Source organism: Ranitomeya variabilis, chromosome 5 (assembly GCF_051348905.1).
Source record: "Ranitomeya variabilis isolate aRanVar5 chromosome 5, aRanVar5.hap1, whole genome shotgun sequence".
Lineage (NCBI taxonomy): Eukaryota > Metazoa > Chordata > Amphibia > Anura > Dendrobatidae > Ranitomeya > Ranitomeya variabilis.
In genome coordinates, this window is record NC_135236.1 from 225,797,383 (window position 1) to 225,815,313 (window position 17,931).

Genomic DNA, 17,931 nt, shown 5'->3' on the forward strand with positions numbered 1-17,931 from the left:
GACTTCCGCAGTCTCCTGGTTTATTCATTGTAAAAGGAGTAATAAAATTACATGGAAATGACAATCATGCAATTCTTCATTATAATAATCACATTGGCTCTGTAACTTAAGGCTACGTTCCCACAATGCGCTTTTGGTGAGTTTTTGATGTTGCAGATTTTCTTTAGCATTTCTGCACCTATTAAGAAGTTACTTGTGTTTTTTTTTTTTTAAATAGTCATCATAAAAACTCACCAACGACTCATCTTGGGGCGCACATCTTAATTGTAGCAGAAAAGCTAATACATTTCTCCTGGCATCTCCTTAGTGTATGTATTCACTAGCATCCTACCCACTGCATTGACATTCTAGTTACCATGCAGTGATTATCAAATCTATTTCACTACTTATGACGCCGCACTAAAAATACCATAACGGAGGGTGCAGATGTTTATACTCAGGTATACGCTGCAACTGGATGTGCTTTAGTGGCATGCTTAGCAGTGGATGGGTTAATACTCACGCCAGATCTGGGCTGCTGCTCTGCCTCCTCCTCGCCAGCTATAAAATACAATGCAATGAACAGAGCTCAGACTGAGACAGGATCACAAGTCACAAGCTTCACGTGGAGCCCATCTGAATGGAGCCATTGCTTTTCTGACAAGTGACAGCACTGAGCTCAGAGGGAGTGATCAGAGACAGCTGGGAACTACTGGGATCCCCCCAATAACATAGACGCAATGCATGCCTAAATATGAAGACAATCCCTGGCTTCCCATCATCAGTGAAGTCTCATACACAGGGACTGTGATACTTTAGTAGTCACCACCTCCATTGCCTGAGCCTGGATGCAGCCAGAGAGCTGATCTTCTACGTTCACCAGCATCCAGGACTCCGCTTATTGTCATCAAACCATAAACTTTTCCCCCTCTGCTGGGAATCTGAAGACCTCCTCTACTTGATCTCATAAAATGGGAGCTGGGGAGATCCAATTGTGGATGATTCTATCAATCTGCTTGATCCATGGTAAATTGATTTCACTCTTTCTCTGCATTCCACCCTATCCTATAACTCCCCAGTCTACAATGTATATCCAAGGCCATGCACATGATGATCCGATCTCTGTACAAGCCTCCCCCTCTCACTTTCTCTCCTTCTGTCTCTCATCTCTCCCTCTCTCACTTTCTCTCTTTCTGTCTCATCTCTCCCTCTCACTTTCTCCCTATACTGTGTATGTCAGTAGAATGTGTTGCTGTGCTGTCCATGGTACTGTTCATGGTACTGTCCATGGTACTATACATTGCCTCTCTGGATGATCCCTGACCATGCTCTTCTCTTGGTTTGAAGTGTCCCTGCAAGGAGAATACCAGAGAAAGCTCTACAGGGAATTACTGAAGAATTATAATCCTCTAGAGAGGCCAGTGGCTAATGACTCCCATCCACTCACTGTCTACTTTGGGATGAGTCTGATGCAGATCATGGATGTGGTAAGTGTTCCAGAATATATTGTGCCTGTGTATTCTTCTTAATGTGCTGTGATCTGATGGATGCAATGCTCATGTCTGGGGTCGGATGAGGACAACATAGCTAATAATGTTAGTGATTACCTAATACAACTCTTCTATACCATAGAACAATATGAAGTTCATAGATGTGCTCATCACTTCTTCAGGGCTATACTTTCTACTAACTTTGCATGAATTAGTTAAGATCTCCTTGGACTTCTATGTGGAATATAATAATTTTTTAGGCGTGAATTATACAGAAGTCTCACCACCACTACTTGAGTTCCTCTACACTTTTCTAATACCAAGTAGATACCTAACCCTACACATAGTATATACAAGCATATAATATACAGTAGGTTTCTATGGCTAGAAAAGAATTGTGTTAAGCCTTATGCAATGTAAATCTATTTATTTTGTGCTTTATTTTCCACTGGTTTATCACAGAGATAGATTTATTTCCAAAATAGTATATATAGTTACCCTAATGACACCAAAGGAGTGGGCATGATCCAAGGGCCATATGTTACACTGTGTTGTCTCTTTAGTATAGCAGTTTTCCTCTTGATTGGCTGGAATGGATTATTTCACAAGACCATCGCTCTTTTACCAAAAAGAGTTTGTTGGAGCCAATCTGCAAAAATATATATTAGGGGCATGAGAACAAGTTTAGTATTTGCAACAGATTTTTCTGCTACAGAAACCAGGGTATTGGCAGGAAAAACAGTGCATAAAATACGCGCTTTTTTCCCATCACAATTTTGATAATGCTTTTTTATGCATTTTTACTTGTTTCTGGGTGAAAAACGCTGCAAGAATGCTTAAAAAATTGACATGCTGCAGATCTGAAAAATAAAAAAAAAGCTTTGAAGGTTCAATTCTGCAAGGAATAATATAAGCAGTGTGTGAGATTTCAGAAATGTCATTCACTTTGCTGATATTGTAAAACATAGTTTTTTTCCTCCTGGAAAAACATGCGGAGAAACGCGGGAGAAGTGCAATGTGTGAATAAGCACTTGGGATACTTTGTTCAAGCCATGCAACCCACCTTGGGTCCAATGTAACAAGCAGTGGTCGATTGCATTAAGCATCAGAATCTTTCTTTGCCTACATGGTCATTACACAACAATTTAAAGATTCTGGTTTTTACATTTTCTCTAAACACAGAGTAAAGACTAGGTAGAGAGGTTTTTTTTACAAAGTTTCTCAGGATACAAACCTCATTGTCATAGCAACTTGTATCTTTGGTACAGAACATCATTGAAGAACATTTTTCTTAAGTTTTTCACAGGAGCCTTCTAATGTTATAAAGGGATGGCATATTGGAGAGGGTCTAGCGTCTGACACCCACAGATCCAAGAATGGCTCCTCCACATTCTCTTTGTACACTTCGCTCCATCCATCTGCTGTGCATTGGGAGCTGTCACTTCCTTTTCAAGAATAGTTCCATATGCAAACAGCAAATTTGTAGAGCCACCATGCGGAAAAAAGCAGGAAAGGGGCAACAGCACAAAGTTAGGTCTCCAGAGGTCGTACCCCACCAGTTATAAAGGAATTGCATATCACTTTACCACTCACATGCACAACTTCTTCAGTGATACTTCTTGGTACTGTTCTCCAAATTAACAAATAACTTGGTAAATGTGAAAGGGAAAGAAATCGGAATGGGCTTGTTTTTGCAACTTGTGTATGGGTTTCGGCATACCCCATTCAGATGAAGGGGACAGCTACATAAATTTCTGCACCCAATCTTGAACATAGCTTTAGTCTCTCGTTTTGTGAAAAGATAATTGGTGGATATTATAGATACACAAGATTGTGACGTGTCACAAGTAATTGTGTTAAATTCATTCATAAGTAATATTATTAGTAATACTGTTATTTGTATTCACTTCTGCTGGTTTATCTCCTTTGCACTATTAGTATTTTCTGAAAAAAAATCCCCAGGTGGCATTACTATAAGTTATGTTTTTTGCCCGAACAGTGCAGCATCGTGTGTTCCCCATTGTTTTAACTTGTTGAGAACAGCAAATTAAATCTGAATAATTTGCCGTGCTCAGTTTGTTGCTATGCTATTTTTAATGACGTACATCAATATGTTGATACGCACTGGCTACTTTATTGCTGGTTGTTTGGAAGTCTGTATGACAAGTCCGGCTCATTATATGTGGCAAGTAACTAGAAGATGATGTATATATAGTAAGTATTAGTGATGAGCGAGTATACTCATTGCTCGGGTGGTCTAAGAGTATTTGTAAGTGCTCAGAGATTTAGTTTTCGTTGCCTCAGCTGCATGATTTACAGCTGATAGACAGCTTGAATACATGTGGGGATTCCCTAGCAACCAGGCAACCCCCACATGTACTCAGGCTGGCTAGCAGCTGTAAATCATGCAGCTGCATCAACAAAAACAAAATCTTCGAGCAGTTACAAATACTCGGAGACCACCCGAGCAACGAGTATACTCGCTCATCACTAGTAAGTATGTGACTACTGTGTTTTTCTTAAGAAAGAAAGAAAATTGTTAGCATTCAGGGCCAGTAGAACAATTTAATGATTACTAATACAGAGAGTCTCTTGTTTCCAACATACTGACGTTCATTATTTACTTTGGCTGCTAATTATCAGATTTCATATATTTTCTCCCTGTTCTGGTGTAAAATTCTACTGTGCAAATTACATATGTTTGATTTTTAGTCATGGAAATGGAAATACAAAATAAATGTATATATGAAATGTTGACTTCTAAGTTAAAGATCTACTATTCTGCTATATCAATGGTAGTAGTGGGAGACTGTTGTTTCAATATTATCTACAAGTCAAAGAGTGCAACAGCACACACTGTCTGCCAAGATGTATGCAAGCATTGAATACGTGAATGATAATTGCATTTTTGCCCTCCAGAATATACTTATAAAAAGAAGAGACTTGCATTGATTGGTCAAATTGTGTGTGCCAACCAGCCACTACAAGGTGCCCTTTCCCTGGAGGGACCCTAAACATTTCTAGCAGATATACCTCTCGCTGGCCAAAAGCCTACACATTTAAAGTGGTTGACTCATGAAAAAAGTACATTTTAATCAATAGATCTTGAAATAATAATAAGTTCCACAATTGGGTGTGTTAAAAAATAATGTTCCTGTGCTGAGATAATCTTATAAATGTGCCCCTGCTGTGTACAGTGTAATGTCTGTGTCTGACCGTGCAGGAACATGGTCTGATCATACCACAGTTCCTGGGCAGGGGAGGAAGCAAGAGAGTATACAGACATTACAGCTGGGGATCGCATATGATTCTTTCTATGATGTAAAACATTGTTTAAAAACAGGCAGGGAAATGTTTTAATTCACAAAAAGAATTAGCCGCAATCCTGCGCTATAATGTCTGTATACTCCTTGCTTCCCCACCCTGGAGCTGTGGTGTGTTCAGACCATGCTCCAGCATGGTCAGCTAAAGCAGTTACGTAGAAAATAGTAGGGGCACATTTACAAGATTGTCTCAGCACAGGAACACTTTTTTTTAACACTTCCAATTATGGAACATTATTATTCCAAGATCTATTGATTCAAATGAGCTTTGTTCATGGGGAAACCCCTTTAAAGGGTAGGTAGGATCCAATGCTAATTAAAAATATCATACTGTATACGCTAAAGTATGCTCATGTATTGATTATGTCAAATTTAAGCAGCATTAGTGCTACATAGAATATACTGATAAAATGAAGGTACTTGGTGCACAAATTGGCCAATTAGTGTGTGCCCATCAGCCATGACAAGTTGATCTTTCTTTGATGAGAGTCTAACCATTTCAATCAAATATGACTGATGGGCTCATACTATTTAGCCATTTTATGTGCTAATTAGTTTCATTTTCTAAGTGTGTTCTATAAAGCAGTGATGCAATTTAAATTTCACATATTAAATGTTTGCATATATCGTGATGCACACAATATGTTGCTGTATTCTTTGGTTTCTACATAATACAGTCACAGCAGCTTGCACCTGTTCAAACTTCTTCACAGTTTTGGTTCTTTGTGGTCTAAATATTAAGAATGCATAGCTGGTAACTGTGAATGGAAGTTGGAAGTATGATCTAATATTTGATATTCCCAGATAATAGGATACAATCAGTTTAACCACTTATTTGTCTTTGAAGCAAACCATGAGGTTTATATAGGAAAAAATGAAAAATCTAATGTAATGATAGCTTTGAGACAGATACATGAGTGCAGCATTTGGTTATCTCCGGCAGTCCCATGAGAGTGAATGGAGGGCGGTTGGGCATGTGTTCTGCCACGCCGTTCAGACAGCAGTTATTAGTCCCCTGTTTTGGTTATTACGGGAGGTATCAATTGTCGGACCAATATCAGTCTAGAAGTTATCACCTCATCTCTCCTCCAGATAATATTCCATTAAACAGCTGTGTTTCTTTGCTGCAAACTAATACTAAATGTAATCTTGAGTCTATCATGTAAAGGTTTATTCATAAGTGTCAATTGTGGTGCAGAACAAAAACTTCAACAATAAAAATGATAAATTTGGCATACTCTGCGTACATTGATTTTTAAATGGATATTTTCTTACATTTAAAGTGAATCTGTTATATAAAATAAGGCTATTAACCTGTAGGTATAGGATTAGTTTGGAGGTTAATAGCGCTCTGACACAGTGTGGTGCCGGCACTGAGAGCCCTGCTGCCAGGAGGAAATTAACTTTATTTCCCCCCCCAACCCCTCAGTAGCGTTCAGCTTCCAATCTTAGAGGTGGCGCTGGTCCAGTCACCGCTCTGTGCATAGAGAGTGACGGCTGTAACACTGCCGCCCTCACCGCCAGGACACAGCTTGTGTCGGCGCTTCCCACTGGACCACCAATGCGGACTCCTTGACGTCTGATTGCGCTTCACACTGCGCCACCAATTGATATCCTAATAGGCATATCCACCCTACTCTGGTGGACTAACACGGCGTGGAATTCCCTGCCTCCACTACCAAGTTCTCCCCCGGTTTTTTCCAGTTCCCACAGGACTTTATGATGCAAGAAATTATTGAAGCCAGTCTAACATAGGACAGATGTCTTAAATCCATATATATATTGTCCCGGACAAATTGCAATTGAGAATTAAGGCCCTGCATCTACAGTTTGGGAGGAAAACGGGGCTTCTTCTATTCTTTGGATGTAATAATATACCCTAATAACACATGACGCTATACGAATAACCACTAAGGCACCATTTTGTGATCAAGGCCACCGTGTGGCCGAAACGTTAAAATTGTTGCCTTATTGTTTCGTCTTCATCTCCGCATCTTCAATAAAAATATTCACTTCAACAAAATTGACTTTAATTGGATGAGTGCAGTGATTTGATTTTTCTTCACGCTGCCCGACACTGACTGACTGCAGCTCAGCATTAGTTAATTTCCCGACAGTGGGGCTCTCAGCGGCGGTAGGTGTCAGAAAGATGTCTGATTAACCCCATATCTGCAGTTTATTAGCATTATTTTACATGACAGGTTCCCTTTAACAAGTGCTCTAACACTAAATCAGTTGAATCTACCGCGTGATGTAAGTGTAGATTATTTCCCCCTGTATTCTGATAGATATAACATTTCGGCTGTTCTATTGATGACAAGAAATCTGTGAGACTCTTCCAAATGTGTTGAGGCCTAGAATTACATTGTTCAACAATGTCTAGTAGATCTTAGGGAAAGGCTGCATCATGTAATTTGTACTTAGTTTTGATTATTCTAAAGGTATGTACACAAGGCTTTTTTATATCAGATTCCACATGAAACCCACAGAAGAAAAGTGTGAGAAAAGTTTAAAAGAATGAATACGTGAACAGCAATGTAAAAACGAGTTGTGCACATGTTTCCTCTTTTGTCACTTCCTTTAACTGCTTCAGGCTTCAAAAGCTGAGAAGCAACTAAAAGAAGTGATCAATGCGTTGTTCTGGTAGCGTCACTTCAGGGAGGGAGCATAGGCTGCGACAGTGACCGCAGCCTCTGTCCCACTGATGATGCTTCTTTTTAATATCCCAGCATGCACTAGGATAATCAAACGAATCATCATCAAACAGGAAGTAATGAAAAAAAATTACACTTTGTTTCTGGGAAGGGTCAGGGACTGTGACAGTGACCACGGCTTCTTCCCACTGCTCTGATGATGCTTCGTTTTAGTATCCGAGCATTCACTGGGACTCTCAAACGAATCATCATCACTCAGGAAGTAGAGAAAAAATACAATAGTGATAAGATAGTGTAGTGAGGGAATGGTAGGGAATTTTTGAAGCAGGTATACAAGAAAATAGCTTAGATCAGAGCGTCAAATAGATAGGGATTTAGGAGCAAAATGACTTTGCCTTCGGAGCACCCCTTTAAAAAACTACCATTGTAATTTTTCATTTTTTTTCACCTTTGCTTTGCTTTCTATGTGTGACAAAATGCTGCAAAAACTACGAAAGAATTGACATGCTGCAGAACATTGCAGTTCTCAAATGAATTCGGAAAAAACCGAGTGTGTATAAGATTTCTGAAATCTCATAGATTTTGCTGATCCTGTATAAAACAGCTTTTAATTTGTTAGCCAATATCAGGAGTCGACCAATCAGAGGAAAAGTATTATAGAAACACGTCACCACTCTGGCGGTTTTCACCCACTCCTGGTTTTGGCTTACAGATATTGAGGTAAATTACTGACCAAATACTGAATGTGAATGTGGCCTTACAGTGTTTTTCCGTGAGTCATTTTTAGCAGCAGCAAGAACTGTATGTTGAGGATAAAATTAGTTTTTTGCTGTGCTCTTCTCACAGGGAGTCACACATTTAACTTACATGTTTCACTTTCAGATACAATGAAAAATTGTTCCGCTAACAACAGAGGTTTGTAATAACAGTACATAAGGTTTTTGTCCTTTTTTCTCATTGCTGAAGAAGAGGACAAAATTGATTCATGTAAATGCACCGTTAGTTCTCATGCATTCTTTATTTTTTGGATGATTTCACAAATAATCTCTTAGTGAGGGATGTTGAGGCGCTCTTCTTCTATTTAGATGGCGTTTGAGTCCACAGACTAAAACCTTATCAACCATAAATTAGGAATATAGTGGTTTTTTTTGTTGGACTTTATAGGATCCAAATCAGAGCTGATTTTTGGGTCTCTATATTCCAACTTTTAAAAGTTTACCAGTTAGAAAGCAATAAAACTAAGATCTAATAAGGAAGTCAAAGCTTTGGAGTTGTCCTACCAAACTTTGTACAGTGCTGGTTAATATGTACCGTACATGAAGTCTAGTCTGCTGAAATCACAGCAGGCACAGTCTGTCATAAAACTGCCCATGTATACTAGGAGTGCAGTAATGGATGATTTAAACCAGTGATTCCCAAACTCCAGTCCTCAATGCCCCCCAACAGAACGCGTTTTCAGGATTCTTTTAAGATTCACAATTCCTGGTACCTTGATAGTAATTCTGTCACCTGTGAAATACGGGGAAATATTGAAAACACGATCTGTTGGTGGACGATGAGTGGAGATGAGCAGATCTTTAGGAATTCAAATTTGTCAACTTCACCAATTTGTCTCTCACATCAATACCAGGCACTGCTGCCGGCACTCGGCACCGAAGCGTTCACCTGCATAGAAATACATGCAGCCGCACACTCCAGGTATTCCCTGTGCCACTTTCTGCAACACAAACCCAAAGCATGATTGATTGATTCACCCCCCTGAATGGTGGGCAAGATGTTCTTTACCTGAAATTATTTGTCCTTTTTTTCTCCACACATACCTGATACGTGATCATTGTGTCCAAAGAGTTTTATTTTACCCTCATCGGTCCACAGGACTTGCTTCCAAAATATATCAGGCTTGTTTCATGAACGCTATATTTGTAATGGTGTCTCTGAACAGTAGAACACTGTACTACAACTCCTGTGTCTGCTAAATCTTTCTGAAGGTCTATTGCAGTCAAGTGGGGGTTCTGATTTCCCTCGCTAGCAATGCTATGAGCAGCTCTCACTAAAATTTTGCTTGATCTTCCAGACCTTATATTGACATCCACTTTTCCTGTTAACTGACATTTCTAATTTACATTTCGAACTGAGGAAAGGGCAACTTGAAAACGCTTTGCTATCTTCTCATAGCCTTCTCCTGCTTTTTGGGTCTCCAGCATTTTCAGAGTGCTAGGTAGCTTCTTAGATGAACCCATGGCTGCCATTCTTTTGTCACAAGGTTACATGAGGCTGAGCTTTTATAAAGCTGTGAAATTTGCATCCTCTGGCATTTGATAGTGAAGAAGCCATAATCCTAACAGGCTAATTAAGGTCTGAAACCATGGTAAAGGTTATCTAAGCACACAAATCTCCAAGGGTGCCCAAACATTTGCATTGGACCCTTTTCTAATTTTTAAAATGTAAACAATGATAAAATAGATACACTACGGTTCCAAAGTTTAGGGTCACCCAGACAATTTTGTGTTTTCCATGAAAACTCATACTTTTATTAATCAAATGAGTTGCCAAATGAATTTAAAATCTAGTCCAGACATTGACAAGGTTCGAAAAAAAGATTTTTATTTGAAATACGAATGCTCCCTTTGCAGCAATTACAGCATTGCAGACCTTTGGCATTCTAGCAGTTAATTTGCTGAGGTTATCTGGAGAAATTTCACCCCATGCTTCCAGAAGCCCCTCCCACAAGTTGGTTTGGCTTGATGGACACTTTTTGCGTAGCATACCGTCAAGCTGTTCCCGCAGCAGCTCAATGGGGTTGAGATCTGGTGACTGCACTGGCCACTACATTACAGATAGAATACCAGCTGCCTGCTTCTTCCCTATATATAGTTCTTGCATAATTTGGAGGTGTGCTTTGGGTCCTTGTCCTGTTGTAGGATGATATTGGTTCCAATCAAGCGCTGTCCACAGGGTATGGCATGGCATTGCAAAACGGAGTGATAGCCTTCCTTATTCAAAATCCCCTTTACCTTGTACAAATCTCCCACTTTACCAGCACCAAAGCAACCCCAGACTATCATAGTACCTCCACCATGCTTGACAGATGGCATCAGGCACTCTTCCAGCATCTTTTTCAGTTGTTCTGCATCTCACAAATGTTCTGTGTGATGCAAACACCACTTGGATTCGTCTGTCCATAACACATTTTTATAATCTTCCTCTGTACAATGTCTGTGTTCTTTTGCCCATATTAATCTTTTCCTTTTATTAGCCAGTCTCAGATATGGCTTTTTCCAGCATCCCGGGGTCGCCTCTTCACTGTAGACGTTGACACTGGCATTTTGCGTGTACTATTTAATGAAGCTGCCAGCTGAGGACCTGTGAGGCGTTGATTTCTCAAACTACAGACTCTAATGTACTTGTCTTGTTGCTCAGTTGTGCAGCGAGGCCTCCCACTTCTCTTTCTACTCTGGTTAGAGCCTGTTTGTGCTCTCCTCTTAAGGGAGTAGTACACACCGTTGTAGGAAATCTTCAGTTTCTTGGCAATTTCTCGCATGGAAAAGCCTTCATTTCTAAGAACAAGAATAGACTGTCAGGTTTCGCATGAAAGTTCTTTTTTTCTGGCCATATTGAGAGTTTAATGGAACCAACAAATGTAATGCTCCAGATTCTAGCTCAAAGGAAGGTCAGGTTAATAGGTTCTCTAATCAGCCAAACTGTTTTCAGCTGTGCTAACATACTTGCACAAGGGTTTTCAAGGGTATTCTAACCAATAGGCTTCTTGCACAGTTAGCAAACACAAAGTACAATAAGAACACTGGAGTGATAGTTGTTGGAAATGGGCCTCTATACACCTATGAAGATATTGCATTACAAACCAGATGTTTGCAGCTAGAATAGTCATTTACCACATTAACAATGTATAGAGTGTATTTCTGAATCATTTAATGTTAGCTTCATTGGAAAAAAACTGTGCTTTTCTTTAAAAAATAAGGAAGATTCTAAGTGACCCTAAACTTTGGAATAGTAGTGTATATATTTTCCTAAAATACAAAGGAAATGTGTCAGCTTTAACTTTAGCCGTTTTAGACATCATTTCAGTAATTTTGACCAGGGGTGCCCAAACTTTTACATGCCACTGTAATATGACAGCAGCAAGATAAAGGGGCAAATAACTTAATTCCGGTGATGTGTCACTTAGGCACTGAGTGCAGCAGTTGTAATAGAATCAGTTTTTACTGCTGCAGATCTAGCAGAGCTCAGAATGGGGAGCTGTGTACAACCCCACCCACATCATTGATTGACAGCTTTCTGTGTACATTGTATGTTGACGGAATGCTGGTAATCAGTGGGGCATGGCTGGATCAGGAGGCACAAAACCACAAAACACAGCTGAGTAAGTGACATTGCTGTATGGGACGCACATCCATATTTACCAAGGAACCCATTTGAAGTGTAGACAGCGTCCAATCCAGGGAGTTGAATATAAAAAGTTGAAGTTTATTTTGCCATAAAAAGCACAACGTTTCAACCCATAATGAAAAAGACCCATTATGGGTCGAAACATTGTGGCTTTTATGGCGAAATAAACTTAATCTTTATAAATTGAACCCTTGGATTGAAGGGTGTCTATACTTCTTTGGTTACCACTGGCATCAGGCTCTTTGCCTCATCATTATAGTGTTCTCAGATTACATAGCAAAAACCTGCTGACATTCTCTTTAACCCCTTTCCAACATCGGGCTTTTTTGTACGCCGATGTTAGATTCCTCCTGTTTGGTCCAGGCTTCGGCGCTGATCCACACTTTTCCGAACAATTGTCAGCTGATCTATACAGCTGACATGTGCCTGCAACAGCCGCGGGTGGAATCGCGATCCACCTGCGGCTGTTAACTAGTTAAATGCCGCTGTCAATCTGTGACATCGGCATTTAACTCGCGCTTTCTGGGAGAACATCACTAATCCCGCAATTTGGTGGCCTCTTCACATGATCGCGGGTCAGCGATGGGGCAGCATGACAACCAGAGGTCTCCAGCAGACCTCTATGGCTGTCATAGCAAGTGAGCTTTTCTGTGACACACATCTGATCATTGCCTGTGTGTAGCAGAGCAGAGCAGACAACTGCAGCTTCTAATCTCCCATGAAGACTATTGAAACATGCAAAAAGTAAAAAAAATAGTTTTTTAAAAATATTTAAAATTTTTTAAAAAATAAAAGTTCAAATCACCCCCCTTTCGCCACATTCAATATAAAACAAACAAAAACCCACCACATATTTGATGCCGCCGCTTTCATAATTGCCCGATCTATCAATATAAAAATAACTTATGGTAATCCGATCGCTAAGCGGCATAACAAGAAAAAAATTCAAAGCATCAGAATTATGGTTTTTGTTGCCCACTACATTGCCCACTAAATTGCAATAATGGGCGATCAAAAGATTGTATCTACACCAAAATAGAATCAATCAGAACATCAGCTTAGCATGCAAAAATTAAGCCCTCGCCCAGTTCAGGATCATGAAAAATGGAGAAGCTACGGGTCTCGGAAAATGGCGTTTTTTTTGTGTTTTTTTTACCAAACTTTGGATTTTTTTTCACCACTTTGATAAAAATGAACCTAGACATGTTTGTTGTCTTTAAACTCATAATGACCTGGAGAATCATAATGGCAGGTCAGTTTCAGCAGTTAGTGAAGATGGTCAAAGAAATTAAAACAACTGTGGAATTGCACTTTTTATTGCAATTTCACCGCACTTGGAAATTTTTTCATTTTCCAGTACATGATATGTTAAAACCAATGGTGCTGTTCAAAAAATAAGCCCTAACATGGTCATATTGACCAAAAAATAAAAAAGTTATGGCTCTGGGAAAAAGGGGAGCGAATACCGAAAACGCAAAAACGAAAATACCTTTGGTCATGAAGGGGTTAAGAACTGCATAAAAAATCTCAATTGGATACTGACATTGCAGCTTGATGTTTCAAAATTCTAAAAGTATTTGTTACGTCCAACGGTGGCACACTTGGATTTGTGGACCCACTCTGCCACAGGACTGGGCCTTCCTAGGAATGAGCATAGCTAAAGGGCTACCAAATGTTTACTGGAGCTCCTGATGATGGAGACAAACTGGGCTGCAAGAATCCACTAGGTACCACTCCTAGTCAGATCCAGGTACTGAATCTGCTGACCCCAAGGGCAAGGTTCACTGACACGGAATAGGGCTATGATCAGACACACCGGTCTAGGAAACTAGATGAGGAACTTGCCGCACACGGACCGGGGGGACAATGTGCAGGTAATGGCCGCACTGGGACCAGGGAACTTGTGGAATCCCTTGAGAAAGCAATCACATCGGAGGGCAAAACGCGCGTCGGGGTTTTTTGCTGTGGATCCTACCCAGTGTTCTCTGTCCTGGTGCCCTATTCTAGTAAGTGCTGCTACTTATAACTGCTAATTTTGTGTAGTGGGGTATTTCTCACTCACCTGTTGACTTGGTATACTGATTATTGGCAGCACTTTCACTTTGCAACTTTCATGTTGGCCGCATGGTCAGCTTACACCGGGATATACCCACTTGCTCTTATTCATCCTTATGCACTTTATTGGTGTTTGTACTGTATGCACTTTAAGCTTGTCAAAGATAATTTAATAAAATACTATTTTTTATGACCTATATCCTCCGCTTGTACTCCTTCTCAAAACTTGTGGAACAGGACTGGTGCACCGAGACCAAGGGACTTCGGATTCAGGACTCGCTGCACTGGGACCAGGGGACAATGTTCAGGCCCTGGCTGCAATGGGACTAGGGATTCAGGTTCAGGACATTGGCCACATCGGGACAAGGGATTCAGGTTCAGGACCCTGTCCTCATAGGGAACAGGTATTCGGGTTCAGGAGACTGGGTAGGAGCATGCTGGGGAATCACGCTGTGGCCGGTGCAGTGAGTATGCCGGTTTCCCTGCATGGGAGGAGTTAATCTACTTGATTACCTGACTTTTAACCATTATTTATTGACTGTAATTCAATATAACATGTGAGTTAAGATACATTCAATATATTTTGATTGCAATTTAGGCATTGATTATATTACAGTATAATGGACTTCATGCTGATTTATACAAATGTGTTTTTTTCTTTCTTAAGATAATTTTTATTGATATTGGCTGTATGTTTAGGGTCATTTTTCTTCTCCAGAATAAATTTGTTTCCGATCACAGGCTTCTCTAATGGTGCTGCATGATGGATAAGTATTTCTCAGCGAGAGAGACAATAAGAAATTTGCAATTTAACCACCCTTGGATTTTTTCTATCAATTTTTCAGTACTTTATATGGTGAAAAAAAACAAGCCCTCACATGGCCTTATTGACTAAAAAAATGTAAAAAAATTTTGGGCTCTGGGAAAAAGGGGAGCAAAAAACGAAAATGTCAAAACGGAAAATCACAAGGTTGTGACATAGTTAGTATTATTGTTATGGCAGGGTATTATAGCAAATAGACTTTCCAGAGCTGTTTCACCATCAGTTTTTATTATTTACTATACTGTACCTATTTAAGGAACTTATAAAATGTCTATTAAGATTCATTTTGTATATTAGTGTTATTGTTTTTTTGATTGTTCGTGCTATACCCAAACATCTAGACATAACAGGTTTTCCGAGAGTAGAAAGTTTCTTGGCTGAGCGTATGATCTAATTTTGCTCAGACAGGGAGTAGCGACTTCACTATGATCAAATTAATCTTTGCCCCCAGATTTTCCACAATGATCTCTGAGTGTAATTGATTCACTTGTGATAGTTTATATAATAGATAGAAGTCTCATTTTAAATCCTCTATTATATAGAAATCGTTGGTGACAGATTTATTTTTCAGAAGTTATTGCAGAAGTTATTGTAAAGCCAAATCCTTGGCTGTGCTGTTAGGATTTAACACTAAGATTGTTTCACCGACTAATACCACAAACCTACAGGTCATGTCCAATTTTGGATTGTGGTTCTGATTGTTTCATTATTCTCGTCTTTATACCCATTAGCCCTACCATAAATGCTTTATGCCAACTATGTTTGATGTCCAGACTTTAGTATGAGTAATATATAAGTAATTGTCTTCTATATGCCTCAGCTTTGTTTTTACTGTCTAAAGGGGAAACCACAGAAATATGTGAGAAGATCACATTGGAGAAATCTATGTTCTTGAGTCATCTCTATTTTCCAAGACTGTTAAAGCCCATTTGACAATCCTCATTGATTTCAGTTAGAAATTTGGCACGAACTGACAACTATAACAGTGTGCTTAAAATGCGTCACATTTTCAATAGCTGAAAACTCTGATCAGTGTCATAATGTATGACATATACAATATAAGTAAATAAGTACCTGAAGCCAGTAATATTTAGTTGACCAAAATACATGTTCTTCGTGTCATCTGGGATATAAAAAGGCTGTGTGTTGAATTATGTTTTAGTCTGTATTGTCTTAATTTTTTTGTACATGTCCCCTCAGAAAAGTAAAGTGTTGTGTAACATGATGGCGTTATAGAAATACAATTATTTATTATTAAAGAGCAAAAGTATTAAAATAACAACTACTTTTCTGTTCAGTAGCCTTCTGATCCACTATGGGTATGCCAGAAGTCTTGATTGTCCTTCCACAATGATGTCATGTACATCACTCACGTGACTTTTACAGCCGGTTAGTCGTAGAGGTGACACGTGCTATATTCAAACATCACTTCTGACACCAGAGACTGGCTGCAGTGGTCATTTAACGATGGATTTGACCTCATCAGTTTGGAGACTACCAAAGTGGAGTGACTGGTGTGGCTGTAAATTTTATGGGTAAGTGACTGTTATTTTATTATTTTAAGATAACACTCACTTAGCTTTTCTTTTAAATCATGTCCATGATTCCCATTCTCCATGTTTTGGAGTGTGGGGAAAAAAAACTAAAGAACCCACAGAAGAAGCCATGGGGAAAACCTAATTATTGCACAAACTGGCCTTGGTCAGATTTGAACTCAGGACCTCAGTGCATGGTTCATCTAAGCTCCACCAAATAATAATAATAATAATCTTTATTTATATAGCACCAACATATTCCGCAGCACTTTACAATTAAGCGGGGACATATACAGACAGATTCAATACAAGTTAAGACAATTTAAACAGTGACATTAGGAGTGAGGTCCCTGCTCGCAAGCTTACAATCTACAAGGAAATGGGGGGACACAATAGGTGAAAAGTGCTTGTTATTTCAGGTCTGGCAATTATAATAAATAGGGATTTTCATACAAAGCTGCATGATCCGGTCATCAGCCCATGTGTTTAAATACAATAGTCAAGTATCACGTGCAGTTAATCATGTGCATGGAGTGTGTGGAGACAGATGAATAGTAGGGTGCAGATTCCGAATAATATTTGGAAGGAGGGAACAGGGCAAAGTTAGTTTACTGAGTAGTTGATGTGGTAGGCTTGTTTGAAGAGATGGGTTTTTAGAGCGCGCTTGATTAGGTCGGGGCTAGGTATCAGTCTGATCGTCTGGGGAAGTGCATTCCAGAGAGCTGGCGCCGCACGAGAGAAGTCTTGGAGACGGAGGTGTGGAAGATATGTCCACATTTCCTTTGCATTTTAGGCAAATATATATATATATATATATATATATATATATATATATATATATATATATATATAGCAGTGCTTGAAAGATAAAGTGTAGGGACTCGAGATTAGGCCGTGTGAAACATTAGCCGTATAACAGGACTGAGTGATGAGGTCCCACTAGGGTAACTCCAGCAATTATGTGAAGTAGCACTAACACAAGTTCTGAGTATAAATACAGAATATGAAGTTGAGAGGGCCATAGTCTGGGTCCGCCCAGAAATAATGGAAAATAGAGAGACCCAGATCTTTAATTGTTAAATATCTCAATTATGCTAAAAATGTACCCCTTCAGGCATTTAATAAATCGAGAAGACCTGTCTATTACAAGGCTGCAAAGTGTTGCACTTTGGCGACTTCTCAGCAGAAGTGGCAAAGAAGGGAAGATCCTGCTCAGCAATATGTTCCATATTAGTCACGAAACAAATATATTTCTCCCTACAGTTCCCAGATATACTGAGAGTATATAAAAGTCATAGCACAAAGGAGACACTGGCATAACCAGAACAGGTGGAAAAGTACCTGACAGCACAGCAAAGAAGCTTACAAAGTAGTTCACCTCAAAGAGACAGTCAGGGACTTCAGATCTCCCAGCTATAAGCTAAGAGTATTAACTATGTGGTCTGGACATAATAAAACGTGCATCAGAATATGAAGAAAAGTAAGGGGTTATAGATGAACTAAAAGATGAAAGAGAAGTATTAACATTGCTACTTTGCCAGAAGCTATGGAGACTTCACTATAATATGTGAAAAAAAAGAAGTGAGTAAGATAAATTTCCTAAATTATAGTTATTCTTGAATATTTTACCTGTATATTTTCTATAGTTGAAAAGAAAGGTTTTTA

General features: G+C 39.3%; 1 protein-coding gene across 1 annotated transcript in view; it reads left to right on the forward strand.

The window, feature by feature from the left end:
- The first annotated feature begins 433 nt into the window (after positions 1 to 433).
- Positions 434 to 17,931, forward strand: part of CHRNA7 (cholinergic receptor nicotinic alpha 7 subunit) — a 510,896-nt gene continuing 493,398 nt past the window's right edge. Inside the window, exons 1-2 of the mRNA XM_077263866.1 lie at positions 434 to 1,005; positions 1,327 to 1,466. Coding sequence (XP_077119981.1) covers positions 951 to 1,005; positions 1,327 to 1,466 — 195 coding nt within the window. The 5' untranslated portion in view covers positions 434 to 950. The remainder of the gene's footprint in view (positions 1,006 to 1,326; positions 1,467 to 17,931) is intronic.